This window comes from Ambystoma mexicanum, chromosome 12 (genome assembly GCF_040938575.1).
Source record: "Ambystoma mexicanum isolate Mex_15411 chromosome 12, UKY_AmexF1_1, whole genome shotgun sequence".
NCBI classification, from domain to species: Eukaryota; Metazoa; Chordata; class Amphibia; order Caudata; family Ambystomatidae; genus Ambystoma; species Ambystoma mexicanum.
This window is the reverse complement of record NC_090936.1, coordinates 1,220,693,046-1,220,709,801: the sequence shown is the minus strand read 5'-3', so window position 1 is coordinate 1,220,709,801 and position 16,756 is coordinate 1,220,693,046. Positions and strand designations below refer to the sequence as shown.

The 16,756-nt window shown below is 44.3% G+C and overlaps 1 protein-coding gene across 1 annotated transcript in view; it reads left to right on the top strand.

The window, feature by feature from the left end:
• Window positions 1-8,530: 8,530 nt before the first annotated feature.
• Window positions 8,531-16,756, top strand: part of ARL1 (ARF like GTPase 1) — a 101,593-nt gene continuing 93,367 nt past the window's right edge. The window contains exons 1-2 of the mRNA XM_069629878.1: window positions 8,531-8,693; window positions 16,603-16,740. Of these exons, the coding sequence (XP_069485979.1) occupies window positions 8,690-8,693; window positions 16,603-16,740 (142 nt within the window). The 5' untranslated portion in view covers window positions 8,531-8,689. The remainder of the gene's footprint in view (window positions 8,694-16,602; window positions 16,741-16,756) is intronic.

Below are 16,756 nucleotides of genomic sequence, written 5' to 3'. Positions count from 1 at the left end.
GGGGGCTGGGCGGGCCCCAGCAGTGATGGCCTTTTCCGCCAAGGCAAATCAAACTGACAAGTGCACATGAATTAAAATGTCACTGAGACATCTCACTGGTTTCTCCCATAATCTTTTGTTACACTCAGCATTATTTATCATTGCTGAATACCAAGCCCTTTTCTGTGTGATGCAATGAAAGCAAGCAATCAGAAAACTCACCCTTGCTAAAGCTTAGTTTTCAGCTATGATATGTGCTTGTTTTATACGCAATAAAGTCTCATTGGATGTGGATTTGCAAACTTACTTAACAGATTGCATAGAAATTTGGATGTTTGTGTGAAAGGATCCAAAATACTGGGCAGTCACTGCGATTTGACCAACGCTACATTAAATTTGACCAACCTTAAGCATCCAACTGTGTCCAGCAGTTATTGGAAAGTCATACCAGGGTACTACCATACCACTTGGCAACCACCATATCCAGCACCATTGTAACTGAGGTTCCAAACCCAACTCTCTACTTTCGATCCCAGATACACCGCTTTGCCAAAGTGTGTGATCTTTGGCACATAATTTAATCTCACTCAGCATTGCCTGCAAACAACAGGGTGCATATATTGACACATTTCTAGTAGTAAACTAATATTCGGCTTCGGCCGAATATTTAAGGCAACTATTCGGTATTTGGCCAAATAGTAAATTTACTATTCGGTACATCCCTAGTTTTGATCTCATACTTCAGGATCACGAGAGTAGAGAAAGTGACAGGGAAACAGATTGGATAGACATGGATGGTGAAGCGGGGGGAGAAGAGGCAGCGCAAGCCCCACACATGGACGCCACAGGACCAGGCGTGGGAGAGATAGCAGATTTACTGGGGCCAAACTTAAGCATGTATCCACCCCTCAGATCAGTACTGCCCATAAATGAAGACCATAGATCACCATATTTCTTAAGAAACTTGCCAAAATGCCAGCGACGCCATGTAGCTGAGACATTGAAAAGGAAAACTCGTGCAGCATCACCTTTGCACAAAAAAAGGAGAACACAATTCCCACGGCTCCACAAGGCATTAGGTCAACCCCACTATACTCCATGGAATCAGACAGAAATAACTTGATGGATAAGCTTCCATCACTGACAGCAGGGGTGAGCCGTTGGATCTACAAGCTAGAGTGAGAGACAGATGGGATAGCATTGAGACAATAGATTCTGTGACACCTACGTGCGACTTTTGAAAAATCACCTCCCCTCAACTTCTACTGGGAATCTTCAAAGCCAACCCCAAAGCAGCCTTGTAAGCTGTGCCCTTATTTGTAGACAATGCTGGCCATTTGGCTAAAAAGGCTATTTTATTAATACATTTCAAGACTTTTTATCCCCGAAATTGGACAACGCAGAAATATGAAGGTTTCACAATCTAGATGTAATCTTGGTGGCTTCAATTTAAGACATGGTAGCCTTCACTGGCATATTGGGGGCAGAAATGGCAGAGAATTGGATATTCTGAGGAAAGTGTACATGATGCAAGTTTGAAATTTAATATTCACATGCCTTATCATATTCTATACACATGTATAAAGTTATAGAATTTTAGGTAAGATAATTTCATGGAAAATGACGAAAACGATTAGACGGACGAAACAAAGTCCTACAAACTGGAGAGTTGGACTACCATGCTCCGCGTGAAATATGTAATCTGCTTATGTAATTTGCAAAAATGCTGGAACTGTATAAATGTGTGATTTATGTTAAGATGGATTTTTGGCAAAAAGGACTGTGGGATGGCTTTTCACCACATAAAACACAACACCCTAAACTGAGTCCCTTCCTGGAGGAGGCGACCACCGGTTCTTGGGGGTAGGTCTAGCGTAGTTCTGCCCAACAATAGACCCAGTGATGTCACTCGCTTTTATATAAGGGGTGGGAGCTCACTGGGACAGCACACTCTCTCCTGAATTTCCAGCACCCGCCTATCCAGACATTCCAGATCCACCTTTGCAAGATTCCAGACTCTAATGCCAGGCCAAAGCATAGCTGACCCTATCCCAGCAAGGCCTTTGATCCAGAAATCCCATTAAAAATCCCAATAACAAGGGGGGAAAGCTGTGGTACCTTTGAGAGAATCCAGTGACCAGACCAGCTTTTTGGCCACTACCTGCATGCCCGCTGTATCCTTGCCATCCAGTGACCAAACTTGCCCAGCTGCTTGCTGCTAGGAGAGCCGCCATCCTGTGACCAGAGCCCTTTGAGTCCAGAACCCTGTTTGCTGTCCCAAATCCCAAACTCAAGTGCGGATTGTGAGTATTTCCACATCCCATAACAACACATAACCTATGCCATCTTGACTCTTTGTCCTATTCTCTAAGTAATCTTATTCTTACCCTGGTAACTTATTTAAGATTGTTAGAATCCTTTGTGCATCCTTTTGGGATTTCCTAGTGTTAGGGCCATCCTTTCATTCACCCCATCTTGTAACTCCTTAGCAATATTTTGATTAATTAAATTAATTCTCCCTAAGAAAAGACGCACACTACATGAAGGGTTACAACTGCAGCATAGCTTTTCTATTCACGGGTGGTGTTCCCCTTTTCTAGCCATTAAATCTAGTGTAAGTGAAATTTGTCTTTTTCTTTCCAAAACCTATTTTCTCTTTTAACTGCATTATTTTCCTAAAACCGAGTCTACTTCCCCCTTGAAAATCTCATCCAATTATTTAGCTAGAGTCAGTCTTTCACTTCTATATTATCCCTGTGATGTGCATCTATTCCCCAGCCTAAAAACCGCATTCCAATTCTGTGTATTTCACCCGTTTAAAAAAAAAAACGTTTTGACATTTAAAGCTGAAAAAAAGGGTAAATTTCAACTTTTCCATGTGTGATCTGACTGCACTGCGTTCTCACTTTCAGGTTGCTTTTGAACTGATTGCCTTTTATGATACTTTGTTTTATAGTAGCTAGTGATCTTACATCCCTGATACTGTGATAAAACATATGTACCTCATTATTTAACCACACATATAATTAATTCTTTGTCAAAATCCGAGTGTCATGTTATGCAATTGCAAAGCGGTTTTGCCTCTTATTTTGTGAGGGAAGGTCGGATTTTAATTATGTGTGCTGCCTCATATCGCCGACTCCCTGCTGCTTCCTTCTATCCACTCAGATTTCAATTAATTGGGGTTTGAGGGAACATTGCAGGTGGAAATCTTAACTCGGGTGCTATCCATCCTAATTGAAAAAGTTCTCCCATTCATTTGTGCTTTGGATATATTCGTGTAGAAGGTTACTCAAGTGTATTTCAGTGGTTTTCATTGTAATTGTCACCCCATTGGTGATTGCTGCCCAATATAAAAATTGTGTGATTTTCTTTCAATTTAAAATAAATAAATATTGTGTTACCACCCACCGGCCTGGTTCATGGTCCATTGTGACCCGGGGTATTTGTAAAAGGGGGTGTGAGACGGGTTGGGTATCGGCTTAATTCGAATTTGTAGAAAATAAAGAAAAAGTATTCTCATTGAGCGCTACATTCTAGGCTAAAACCAAGGGTCCTGGTCCGGTGTGCGACGCCCGATTGGAATCCTTCACACATTGGATGCAAAATATTTTGAAAAAGGTAATTACAGATTGCCTCACTCACTTGAAAAAATACTAATTGACTATTGCCCTGTACTAAGTAAACTGTACTAATGTTTTTATATCCTTATATTCCTGATATCTTCATAATATCCCGATCAATACGCCGCAGGACACCTCTACAAACAATTGACATCATGGCTATTGCAGTACTTCTGTTTTACCTTCTCTTTCGTTGTTTTATTTCATATTTTATCTCACATTACATTTAACTAATAAGATAAATGTGTCCCTATGGCATAATGTTAGTGTAAAAAAGTTAGAAAACAAGTAGATTTCCAGTTAGAGCAGGAAATGGTATTCCGTCCAGTTGTGGAGACAGTAAGGGCTAGGAGAAGTATTACAGATGATGAGTATTTCATGAGAAGGTATTTTGATAATTCCATAAATATTGAACGAAACTCGTAGTATAGGTAAATGGAGAAGGAGGTGAAGAGAGAGAGAGATCAAGGGAAAGCTGTTTTGTTTGCTCACTTATCCCTTCTCGAGTATTTGTACCTCAAGAAGTACCTGAGTACTGAGCACAGTGCTTGGTACATCTCTCAGTATGCCAGATCAGAGGACAATATCAGGTACAATAGGCCATGATAAAGTATGTCACAAGATCAGAATTACCATACGTAGACAACTATGTAAATCAAGCACATATGATGGAGAGTATAAGAATGAAAAGTAAGGTGCCCAAGTACATACTATCAGGTCCAAAAAGAGGAAATGTTGAAGTAGTGGACCACCAAATATTAAGGTGTATTAAAGAGGATGGGTTGATGGAATAATGGGATGCAAAGCAGAGGCCATATGGACTGCACCAATAGAAGTGATAAAAACACAGACAGGGTGTGCCATGAGGAATGGAAAGAAACCGCAACATTTTTAACATGGGTAGAAGATGAAGCAGGACCACTAGCCATAGCCAAACTGCAAGCACCAACATTATGCTTTAGAAATAAGGGTTCAGAAAAGCTTGGTGACAATGAAGGGTGCAAACGCATCATGGATCTGCCAGGTATGAAAGTTGGCACAGCTGTACTAATGGGCCATTACTGGGCCTGTGGTAGAAGAGCCTATATGCAGCTTCCCCCCAACTGGGGTGGCATATGTACCTGCAAATTATGAGGAGAATGGGACCTTGACAGAGGCCATACACTCCTTGAAGGAGCTGCATGATAAAATAGAGGAGGAAGTAGATGACATTGGCGATGATAGCTGGTTCAGTTATCTATTCTCCTGGATGCCTACATGGCTGACAGATGCATTCAAATTTCTGTTGGAAATTTTGGTACTGATCCTAATGGCTTTTTGCATCTTGAGAATAGCAATAAGCTAATGTAAAGGACTGGCAAGAAGGCACTCCAAATGACAGTAATGGTCAATATGGCTGACACTGTACATCAGTACACTCAAACTGATGAGGAAATCTACTGTCCAATGTACCCATTGGGGCCGCCAGTTAGACAACATGGAGCATTGTTTACATGCCCAAAAGATACCCATAACTGCAATGAGCACTGGATGAAATGTGATGACAATTGCGAGTACTGGCTTATGACATGCAGTGCAGCAGAATACATAGCACAGGGAAGTAACGTGAGGGGGTGACCAGAGTGTGACTGCCCAAGGATGGCTATAATATGATGATAAAAAATGAAGGTGTGGTTGATGACTCAACCAGAGGGGGGAATGTAGTGGGACAATATTTGGCTAGAGAGCAGGTGCCCCCTGCCTTCCCCAGTAAACAAAGAATTACAAAACCAGAAAGAGCACATTTGAAACTGCACTTTAAACTCTCCTGGAAATGCAACTGGCACAAAGAATAGTTTGTTTCGCTACACAAGTAGGGACAGAGGAAGCATAAGCTTGCACAATTAGTGTGTCTTTTTAAATAGAATAGACTAGGTGACAGGTAGGCGTGTATCAAGGATGAGGGACTCACAACACTAGTAGGGCAGCATTTCTATAGGTAGGGAATGAGGTTGCAGTGTACCTATATGTAGAACTGTTATGTTCCAGGCATGCACCAGGCCGGCAGGCAGCAAATAAATGCAGAGCAAATGTGTCATGCAGACGAAACATAATGTGCCACTTTAAAAAATTGCACCAGCACAGAATTCAGCTTTGTAACTTTAAGAAAAGCCCAGTTGCGCACGTTTGAACATATCAGGGCAAATGCTGTAGCTGGCTATATGGTGGCTAGCCAAAGGAATGTCAAGGCCGAGCCTTTGCAGGAAGTGTACATGGCGAAAGAGGATATTATTGTGTTCGGTCAGCTGTCAGATAAATCAAGTTGCAAAGACTGGCAAACCATTTCAAGTTCATGGGACGAACTGAGCATCCTAGGAAATCAGAAGTAGTTGGCAGATTAATGTATTCTGCAACCGGCTAGGCGTGACGGGTGGACGCAAGAAGCGGCTAAAGAAAAAACTAAATGCAGCAATGAAATCTTAGTGGGGTAAGAGCAGGATGACTCACAAAAATAATTATTCATAAATATGTCAAGAACAGGATGGCGATCACCGTTGCGAGAAACATGTCCTCGAGACTGGCGACTCATGACAGAGGAGATAATATGGGCTATTTGATTTAATTAAAATAAGGTGATGCACTTGTCCCTCTCGCTCTCTCACATGTTTAAACATGTCATCATGCAGCCAGTTCATGGATAGTGTGACTACATTCTGACCAATGAAGCACATGTTATTTTTTTCACTGCAGAAGTGAGTTAGGGGCTACCAATTAATTTCCAGATATGATGAGGTAGCACTTCTTAGGGGATGGCCCATGGGTGGGATTTTAGATAACAAATGTCCGATCCCTAGTTGTGCACATATAGGTTCCATATGTAGCTTAGTAGAGAGAGCCAATTACCAGGAATGATAGGTTTTCATAACTGTGACATCACAATGACTCATTTTTACTATATAAAACTCCTGTTGTCTGTTCAAACATTGGAGAATTCTGGAGTGAGAGCTTGGCTTTTAATCTTGATTTTTTCTCCAATATATTGCAATAAACTGATAACCTTGCATTTGGCATACCACAATCACTCTGTGTTGTCTTTTTTTTACAAATACGAGTTAGAGGGCTTTTTGGCTTTTGTGACCCTCTTATCACAATCATTGCACGTATAGGGTACTTGAAACAGACCTAGCTGTTTTTTTGCAATAATCGCGACATCACCCCCATGACCGATGGGGCGATTTATGCAAACACTAGTATAGCCTTCAGGCATAGACAGGGCAACCAATGGACCATGTGTTTCTGATGTCCAGGTCTCAGTAAGACATAATATATCTAGATCGAGCTCTACAATGTAGTCATGTATGTTTGTTGCATATTTGGGAAGGGAGGGAGTGGCACATTTCGGTGTATTTTTGACATAGGCAACATAAGTGAGTTATTTGAATTAAATCCATTGCGTCAGGAGATGGGAGGCTATTTCCCTCAGACTGATCTAACATGTGTGTGGAGCACCGAGGGTTAGAGGAGCATTCAGCATCTTCTTCCACGTTCTGTGGGACATCTGTGCAAATAACAGGGTGAGAGGAAGTCACGACAGGAGCTGGTCAGTTAGAGGTGTAATCTTGACTAAATTGGCTGACTTGGTTAAGGCAGTAATGTCAGAAGAGACATCGAAAGAAGTAGTATCAGATGCAGGGAGAGGTTGTTCTAGCTAAGCACTGGGTAAGGGTCCAGTCTCATGCAAAGATATTTGTCAATAATAGCTCGTTGGCAGGCTTTCTGGGCAGCGGGTAAAAGGTTGATATTATCAAGGCAGCCCATCCTAAGGAGAAGTATAAGCAGGCAATCAAGAGTAAATAGGACCACAATATTCTAATTAACTTTCGGGCTTAGCTCTACCTAGAATATATGCGCAAAGGCACTTACCAGCACCTGGTTTATAACAGCAGTATGGAGAGCAGCGTCTTGCCATCGCAACCAGGCACGGACAGGCGAAGATCGGCTTGTCACCGGAAGCACCAGCGATGAAGCGCCTGACGTTTCCTTAAAGTGAGAGCGGGAAAGCTGGGTATTGTAGTTTAAAAACGGGGCGTCTGCTCCGTGCAATGAGAGTGATTTATCTCTCAGTGTGGTACAGAAGGAAGCCGTAACAGTAAAAATATTGAGCATGCATGAGAAGTGCAGGTGGTCACAATAGTCAAAACGGTACTGATCTAAGTAGCAATACCCTCTTCATTGTCCCACGCACAAGTGGTTGAGAAAGGCTGCAGCCAACTATGGAAAGTGTCCAGAGTTTCATCGTCCCTTTTCTTGGCATTGCACATGATGAATCTTTCGTAATCCATATTTGCAAGGGGTATGAAGTGTTCCCTTAGTGCATTTCTCAGTGCTGCAAAAATTCAATAAAAGTCTTTGAACTCAGAATGTTGGCATGTCTGCTATTAAATAACTCCAGGGATACAAGTTGCAGAATAAACTGTTAAAAGCAGGACTGGCCTAGATGTACCCAAATGGAAGGGATAACGTTGGCATCTAAGGAAACATCATATTCTTTTCCTTTTCCCCACTTTTTTGGGTACACTAGATGTGAGATAGGTTTCAGCATCTTCATCAACATCACGGGCACGGTGTAGGCCGTGAGAGAATAAATGTCCCACTTTTACTATACATCTCGCATTTTCTGGCCCTTAAATGGGCTTTGCTGCATCTGGTGTGTAGGGTTGCCTTTTAGTTTTGCGAAACATTGCCAATACCTTGGAGGACTGGCATAATTGTGTCAGCATTTCTCTCTCCCTACAGTACACTGGGCAGTCTGGCACATTCCGTCTAGGCAGACTCTCCCTTCCAAGATGGCCGCCGCCTTGCCCTCGTCTCGCCCGTGGCGCGCAGTCCTCTCCCTTCCAAGATGGCCGCCGCCTTGCCCTCGGCACGCCTGTGACGCGCAGTCCTCTTTCTGTGTCCATCGCCGTTGTCTGACGTGGAGGAGTTACTAGGCGCTTCCGGGTTCGGGACAGCTGGGGTGGCTGCGGGGGACGTTTCAGGGGCTGCCGGGGAGCGGTGGTCCGGCTGCGGAGGACAGCGAAAGGGGCGACACCGGCGGAGGTGGCACCATGGGTGAGACTGAGGACCCTCAGAGACAGGAGGAGGGAAGGCTGACACGGTCTCGCCCCCTCAGGGAGCCCCCCCCCCCCCCCCCCCCCCCGAAATAGCATTCACTTCAGTGGAGTCATCAACCCGCGAAAGAAACGGAGCCCCCCCCCCTCTTACTCCATTGACTTCAATGGCCCCCTCTGGAATTGACTGCACCCCGCCGTAGACTTCAATGGGACCCGCGTCGAAATAGTTATTAAACTTCATGTTCTTGAATGGGCTCCTCGTGGGGCCTGTCCAGGCCTCCGTGGCCCCCGCCACGAGTTCAGGGTGAAGCGGGGGATGCTCGTGGGACTGGCCCTTGGGACCCTAGTTACACATTATTGGGCCCCTCCATTGACCTCAATGGGGCCCCTGCAAGTCATTGGCTGCAGCCAGATCGGCCTCTTGGAGACGAGTCCAGGCTTCTGTCAACAGCAGGGGCGCCCCCCATCACCCGCCTCTTCCCCAGGCCGCCCCCTTTATCCTCCTAGCAGGGGGGCAGCTTTGCCACAGGGGGCGCTCTGGGGTGGGGGTGGGCACCTACCTGTGCTCTAGAGGAGCTGTGCCCTGTGATCCGGGTCACCCCACACCCCCTGACTTCTGATCCCTGAACACCATTCTTGTTGGCTTGTCCACCTGTCCTCCCTCTGGGGGCCCTGGCTCCACCCCCTCTCTCGCCCCTCATTTTACGTGCACATTTGCCCTGGCTTTCATGCACCCACTCGGCTCCCCCCCCGCCCCCCTGACCCGAGGGCGGCTGTGGCCCTCGCTTGGGATGGGCGCTCATGCCCGTGTGCTACCGGCCCTGACTGTAGGATCTCTTTCCCTCCTACTGGGGGGAGGATTTGACTCAAGGCTGCGAGCCTTTTACTTTGTGGGGAGGTCCCCTTGTTTGCTCACTTGACCCGACTCCTATATTCGTCCTGTCTCTACAGGGACCGGTCAGACTCTGGCAGGGGAGCGTCCCATGTAAATAATTACAGGATCTGGCTTTAGGGAGTGATGCCAACCTGTTTTTATAGTGCTCAATTATAATTTCGCAAGAGGCGTCATTTATCCTCGTGTCATGACGTATCCCAATTTTAATGTGTACATTTTTTGTATGGCAATACATTAACTTTTAGTTAAACGAACATGTTAAGAAAATGTTAACTATAAGTAACACAATAGCAGATGAAAACCAAAATGTACATTAATGAAATGATCAGACCAATTTATTCCTTTTTAGTGCTCAGCATTTATACACTTATTTTTATTATTTTGTTAAATAAGCTAATAGTCTGATGGGAAAGGGGGGGTAGTGGTTAACACAAAAGAAATGTATCCTAAAGCAGTCATTTTCTGTAGCGAGCTGTCTGGGAAAGGACCCAATTTGTTCTCCTCAGTAAACGCTCCCAAGCGCTTTGAAGGCTTTGGAATTGCCAGAAGCTTGGAGCTATTTAGCTTCTAGTTTTAGCCAAGGGGAGCCTGGTTAGCTTTACACCAACAACTACCAGGACCTACCTTAGAGTCTTTGGCAAGTGGTGCCATACAAACCTAGCTATGGGATATTAACTTTGTATGTTTGGGAATATATATCAAGAAGAATCGCTTAAGGGACATTTAGAGCATATTGGATAATATAAAATGGACAACAAGTTTGTTTGCATCTTGCATCTGCTGTGCGCTATGTATTATCTCCTGGTTCCCCACAGGTAACTTCTGCCTAACTGATTATGCCTGATTCCCAGGAGCTACTTTTTGCTCCTGGTGAACAGTTCCTAAACTCGACCCCTGGCTTTGCATCATTGCCCTATATTATTCTTTTACATATAGGCTGCCTATAAATTCAACAAGATGTAAGGGCATTTACACGGTTTCTTCTATATCACCCCAATTCTACACCCTGAAGCAGTTATCTTCTAGACTGTTGTGCCAACCCTGGGATTGCAAGGGTAGACATTTTAAAATATGGACTTTATTGATGCAGCTTCACTTTTTGGCAAAAAGGAAAAGTACATTTTGACAATAACGCATTACCATAACCAGGCTTTAAATCTAAATGTGTGTACATTCTTATTCCGGCTAAGATTGTCCTTTTATTTTGCTCATTCTTTAATACCTATGGTTGTCCGATTGGCATCCGACAAGGATTTGGGCAGATTTATTTTCAGGAGTGGCAAAATCTTTGTCCATTCCTGTCAGTATGTGCCTGTTTAGTTGGACCACATTTCTTTGCAACAGCCCAAAGATCTATTGTCCACCATCCCCTCCACCCCCCCTTGTTTATGCACCACAGTACTGTGATTCAGGGGATATCCTAGAGGTCCAGTAGCAAGTGTCTGATAAAACCCACCAAACCACTGTAGGTAGGCTTTGCTTTAGTCTCCTTTCCAAGCCCCACCACTTGGAACCTGCACAGTCATTTTAATGAAGAAGACACATGGACAATGTGTAAGGGCCCATACAATCCATTATAGCGTAATCACTCCATACAATATCTTTAGTCCTGTTCACTGTTGCATAAATATGTTTGGCTCAGGTAATTGCTGATGTTTCATTGAGTTGCTTTCAGGGGCTAACTGGAGACAGATCAAGCACCACCTTGTTATCCGTGTACTACATTCATGATACAAGCTTTTCCCACTCTGGACTCAATCATCCGACATAATTAATTTTGGACGAAGGTCTTCTCAATTTACATGTTCTGATGGTTGTCAAGATTTTGGAGGGTCCTACCTCATGTACTATGTCATCACCTACGGATAATGGAACGTTTTATCGATTTTGAAGGGTTTTCAAGGATTAACACCTGCTTGATTCTGGGCATATTGTGGGTTTTGAAGCAGGGTTAACTCTTGCATTGATTCAGATGTATCGTCTTAATTCTTTGTCTAGTAGTGACATATTCAAATGGTTTTCTGTCGTTTTTAGACCCAACGCCTTTTCAAATATAGTTTGGTAACTTTTTGGGACCAATGTAAACGGAGAGCAGAATGCAAGGTCGTATAAGCAATGCAAAGTTCGCACAGCATCATTTTCCAGCCTGCTGTTCTGTAGCCACTGCATCAGAATACCTCCAGAACTGGGCGCACTTGACTTCACACTGCAGAGCAAGAGCATTGGAGGAGGTTTCAGACTGAAGACTAATGCTCAAGAAGCATGGAGGCAGAACCATCAGAGCGCACAGCTCACTCCTGACGCCCTCAAGTCCCTTTCCATCCACCCCATTGTCAGAAAGTTCCCGAAAGATTACCTTTTTCATGAAGGCCTTAACGGTCCAGTTGGCCAGAGCCACAAGAACCCACTTCTCCTTAGGCAGGACAAGATCTTGTGCATCCAGTATGATTAAGTGCCGCAGTACTGTTGTGGGCAGGCAGGCACTTTATAAGTCCCTTAACTAGATTTGTAATAGTTTGTATTCATTTATGGAGATTTTAGTGATTACATTTTGGGTAAAATGCATAATCATTCACATTTTCCTAGGGTCTCGTATGATCTTTCTACGGTTTTATCAACATAAAGGGGGGAAATTAGCACCTGTTAATGAAGACTTTGATCATATTTATAGAAAAACTTTTGCCCACGTTTTTGGGAAATCTGCTGAGCAGAAACTCGGACCTTAAGGACCCATTCTTAGGATAAGTGGGCTCGTAAAGCACCCTTCTGTCAATGATGATGGCATTGTCGCACGTGGCTCTGTGAAAGACGGGGTGGGCTGTAGGTGGGGAGAGGCAGATGCAGAAGCACTAGTTACCTGTGTGGAGTTAGGGATTCCCTGTGTTCAGGGGAACGAAGGACACTGGGTGGGTTATCCATAAATGGCGCCTCGGGGTTGGAGAGCTGCAAAGGATGCAGTTTAAGTGTTAATAGGAGCACGGGTGTGTAGGAAAACTTACTATTTTAGCTGTGAGGGTACTGGGGTGACAGGAAAATGTGGACAAATGTAGTGAGGGCCTAGGAAAAAAACTTCTTCTGACACAAGGTGGGGTCCTTCTTTTCTTGCAGCGGTTGTAGGTCAGTTTGAAGTTTATGGATAGGGGATATGCTTTCAGACAAAGTTACACAAGCTGTGGTCTGTCTCGATGTGATCTATAGTAGATTTGTTGCTCAGCTTTGGATCAATGATTATAGCAGTTGGATGAAGAGCCACGTCTGGAGCAGTTTCCTGGAAGTTCGGTGGTCTGCTTCCATGCAGAGTAGCTTAGGAAGTGAGTTCCAGAGTTTGGTAGCGAGAAAGAGACTCCTCTCGGCCCTTTTCTGCTGAAGCTAGGAACTGGTACTAAAGCAGTGCTACTGGACCTTTATGGTCTTCAGTGGTGTGCAGCACGGGAGCTTTCGTATTTAGGCAACCTGGCCATATCCATGGTAAATGCAGAGGGTTTTGAAATGTATCCTTAACTGGGAGCCAATGGGGTGTGCTGCGCCGGGCTGATGTATTCAAACCACTTCGTCATAAAGGGTAGTCTGGCTGCTGCATTTTGGACACCCTGAAGTTTTTCCATAAGGCATTCCCATAGGCCGAAATAGAGGCTGTTTGAGTAGTCCAATCTTGACTGAACTAGTGGCATCTGAGCCATGGTCCTGTGGGTAAAAGACAGATCCAGACTTTTACATTGTGTAGTGCAAAGTGGGGAAAACGCTTCTGGCACTGGCTCTCAAATGTGGTCCAAGTGTGAGGGTGCTGTCCATTGTGGTTCAGAGTTTCTTTACTGAGGATGATGGCACAGGGCATGGGCTCATCTCGTCTGGCAAAGGAATTGATGTGGTGTTTGAAGCAGCCGCACTGCAGAACATGAGTTATGTTTTGGTGTGATTAAGATTTAGTCTGTTGGTCATTTAACCATCCACCTGTGACACGCATATTTTTATGTCCAGTGAGACTGTTCATAGGCGGTTATTTAGTTTGTATATTATCTGCGTAATTGTAGCAGGTGAGGCGAGCCAGGTTGATGTCCAGTACTGGAGACATGGATGATTTGAACATGAGAGGTGAAAGGGTGGATCTTTGGACCTCACCCCAGGCTAGTGGGCATGGAAGGAGTCTGTAGGCTGATTCAGCACACCACAGTTCCTTTTTATTCCAATATCTCCTTGGAAGAATTTTAGGGCTGATGGTGTCAAACACATCTGAGATGGCCTGTAGGAGGAGACACTCTGGGTTGTTGTACTCGTTGTTCTTAAGCGTGATCGAGCAGAGGCCCGGCTCTGTACCTCTCAACCTAAAACCATGGTGGGCCTCGTGAAGTAGGTACTTTGTTTCTACAAAGTCCTGGCGCGTGCAGTAGGAGTTTTTGCAGGCCTTTTGCAATGCAAGGTATATTTGGGATGGGGAAGTAGTTTGCCGGGTCGTTTGGGTCGGGTGTGGGTTTTTGGAGAGGTCGCCTGCCAAAAGCTGACTTCAGAGAGGGTGGTACACATGCAGTCATAATCCAGCCATTGAGGAAGGAGAAGAAACTCTTGCTGTTTCATGATCATTGTGTGTAAGTTGAGGTGGCATGAGTCTTTTGGGATCCCACTGGGTTGCATAAGTTGATAGTAAAGGGAATGCCTTGTATGGAGAAGGGGTGGGACAATGTGAGGAAAAGTTGTGCTTGGTGCAGTAAGTGTTGGTTCCTTGGTCGTGTTCCTTTACTGTCCAGGTTCTCTTGGCTTTGTAGCTTCTTTAGTGGGAAATGCTCTGTAATTTGGCCACAAGAGTTCTTAAGTTGGGGTTAGGGTTGTGCTGCTGGGTCTTTCAATTCTTGGATGATCGTAAACGTTCCCTTTTGGTTGTCTGCGTGGTGTTTCCTTGGTTGCATAAATATAGCTGCTGGTGGCAGGTACGCCTGTCTGCTCGGAGGATGTTTTTTTTCTTTTTCCATGTGGATTAGTTTTTAATGAACCATTTGGCAAGTTCTGTTTGTGCTATGTTGTGCTATGTTGTCCAGAGCGGAGTTCATGCAGTTGTGATGGATCTGGTCTTGTAATTTGTGGATCCACTGGAATGTTGGACTGAAGCATGGACTGGGTAATTGGAATTCGCTGCCTCCGAATCTAATCTGTTTGCTGTCTAGCCGCAGCAAGGGCCTCCTACTTGGGCACCATACCCTTGGTATTGAAAAGCCGGCCAAGGGGCACAGCGAGTAGAGCGCTCGCTTTGACATCCGTGCAGAGCCTTCTAACGCAGGTTCGAATCCCGGCGGGGCCAAACTCAGCCTTTCATCCTTCCGAGGTCGATAAATGAGCACCACACACCGTGGGTAATAATAAGCAGCGCTCAGATACCTGTGGGTTCGTAGCGCTTATATAAATGCCAAATTATTATTATTATTAAAAGTACACAATGGTAGAAAACCGCAGCAGTCGATGTCCCCGCCGACAAAAGTAATGTAGTTCTCTTGTAGAAATCCCTCTAAGCTAGATTAATGAAGCAATACATAATATTGATGAAACGGACTTGAATTTCTTGAACACTCCGAAGTTTATTCATGAAATAGAAAATTAAAACATAATACGTTGATGCATAGAGACATTGGTATACACATACACAAGTAATGTTGCTCTGTCTAACTTGCCTCAACATGCATTTCAAGTGTTAATGAGACATAAAATGATTTCAATATAAATGGAATGTTAATCCAGCATTTAAATACTAATTTTCATTTTTACATAAAGGTGAATTGCCAGACTTCGAATGCATCACATAACCAGGGAATTGATCAAATAAATTATGTATAGGCCTTTAAAGATGAAAGTATAATTGGTCCTCGCTTGCCCAATAAGTGTATGTTAAAATGGCTTGAGGTTTAGTGTATTCGTGAATGCCCCCCATTGTAATCACTAATGCTGGTAGCCACCTTTAGGTGCTATTATAGAAGTGAATGCTGCGTTTGAATTTTTCTTAGCTATGAACTGGGAGCAGGATTGAGCCATCCTAACTATGTGCATGTGCGGTATTGGAAATCCACGTGTATGTTTGTGACTGCGTCTGCAGGTTTGTCAGCATAGATTGGGCTGTAGCACGATGATCTGTAGATTGCACGGAAGCTTAGTGATGAGGTCTTGGAGGTTGAGGAGCTATGTTGTTGGTAGTAGTCTTTGCGTCTTGAAATAAATCTCTGTGGGCTAGTGTTGTCCCTGTTCTATTGGTACGATTTGCACATTTGACCGGGCAGAATGCTTTTGTGAATACCTGTCGATTTTGTCAGAGGTGTGTCTGGCGATTAAGTGTTGCTCAAAAGGCGTCTGGTTCTGACTTTTTCCTTGTGGGTCTTGGGGTCTGGAGTGTGGATGGGCTGTATGTTGCTTCTGCTTTCTGTGGCTTTCCCGGCTGAAAAGGCAGGGTAGGTTCCTTCTCATCCTGTCCTCTGGGTTGGTTACTGCTGTTGCCGGTTGACTTGTGGTGATGGGGTAATAAAAGGAGGGCCTTGTGTCCAATCGACTGGTTGGATGGAAAGGGGCGCTGTGACTATTCTTTTTGGGATACTCTTTCTGTCTGGAGCATGGTGGCTAGTCAAAGAAGCTTCGCTCGGGTGGGTGTTTCAGGAGAGCAGTCTTTGAAGGTGTGGTACTGGGTTGCCTTCAGCATTTTGGATTGGTGGATCTGGAAGGCTTCAGAAACAGTTTTGCCTTGATTTTTCTCCTTTCTTCTACCCTCTTTGAGAATTTTTGGTATGACTTGAGGTGGTGCTGCAGGGTTTCGTAGATGTAAAACCAAACAAGCGGTCCTCTTCTCATCAATCCTATTATCCAGGTAGGGGTTTAAGTTTGGAGGTCTCTGAATTGCTTCTAATTTAATTAATGTTATGAAGTCCCCATTCCTGAGTAGTGATGGTCCGCTTCACGTCCCCTTCAAGATACGTCCGTTTTGCACGTTTTTTTCTATCTTCCAAGTGGTGATCATTCTGTTATATGCTCCATTTTTCCTCAGGTGGCTTTTTTTCAAGCATCTTCTCCAGCCTGTTTGGAACCCGGGAGATGAGAATTTTGATTTTGGGTCTTGATGGTGCCGGGAAGACGACCATTCTGTACAGACTACAGGTTGGAGAGGTTGTCACAACCATTCCTAGTAAGTTGATGCCTAA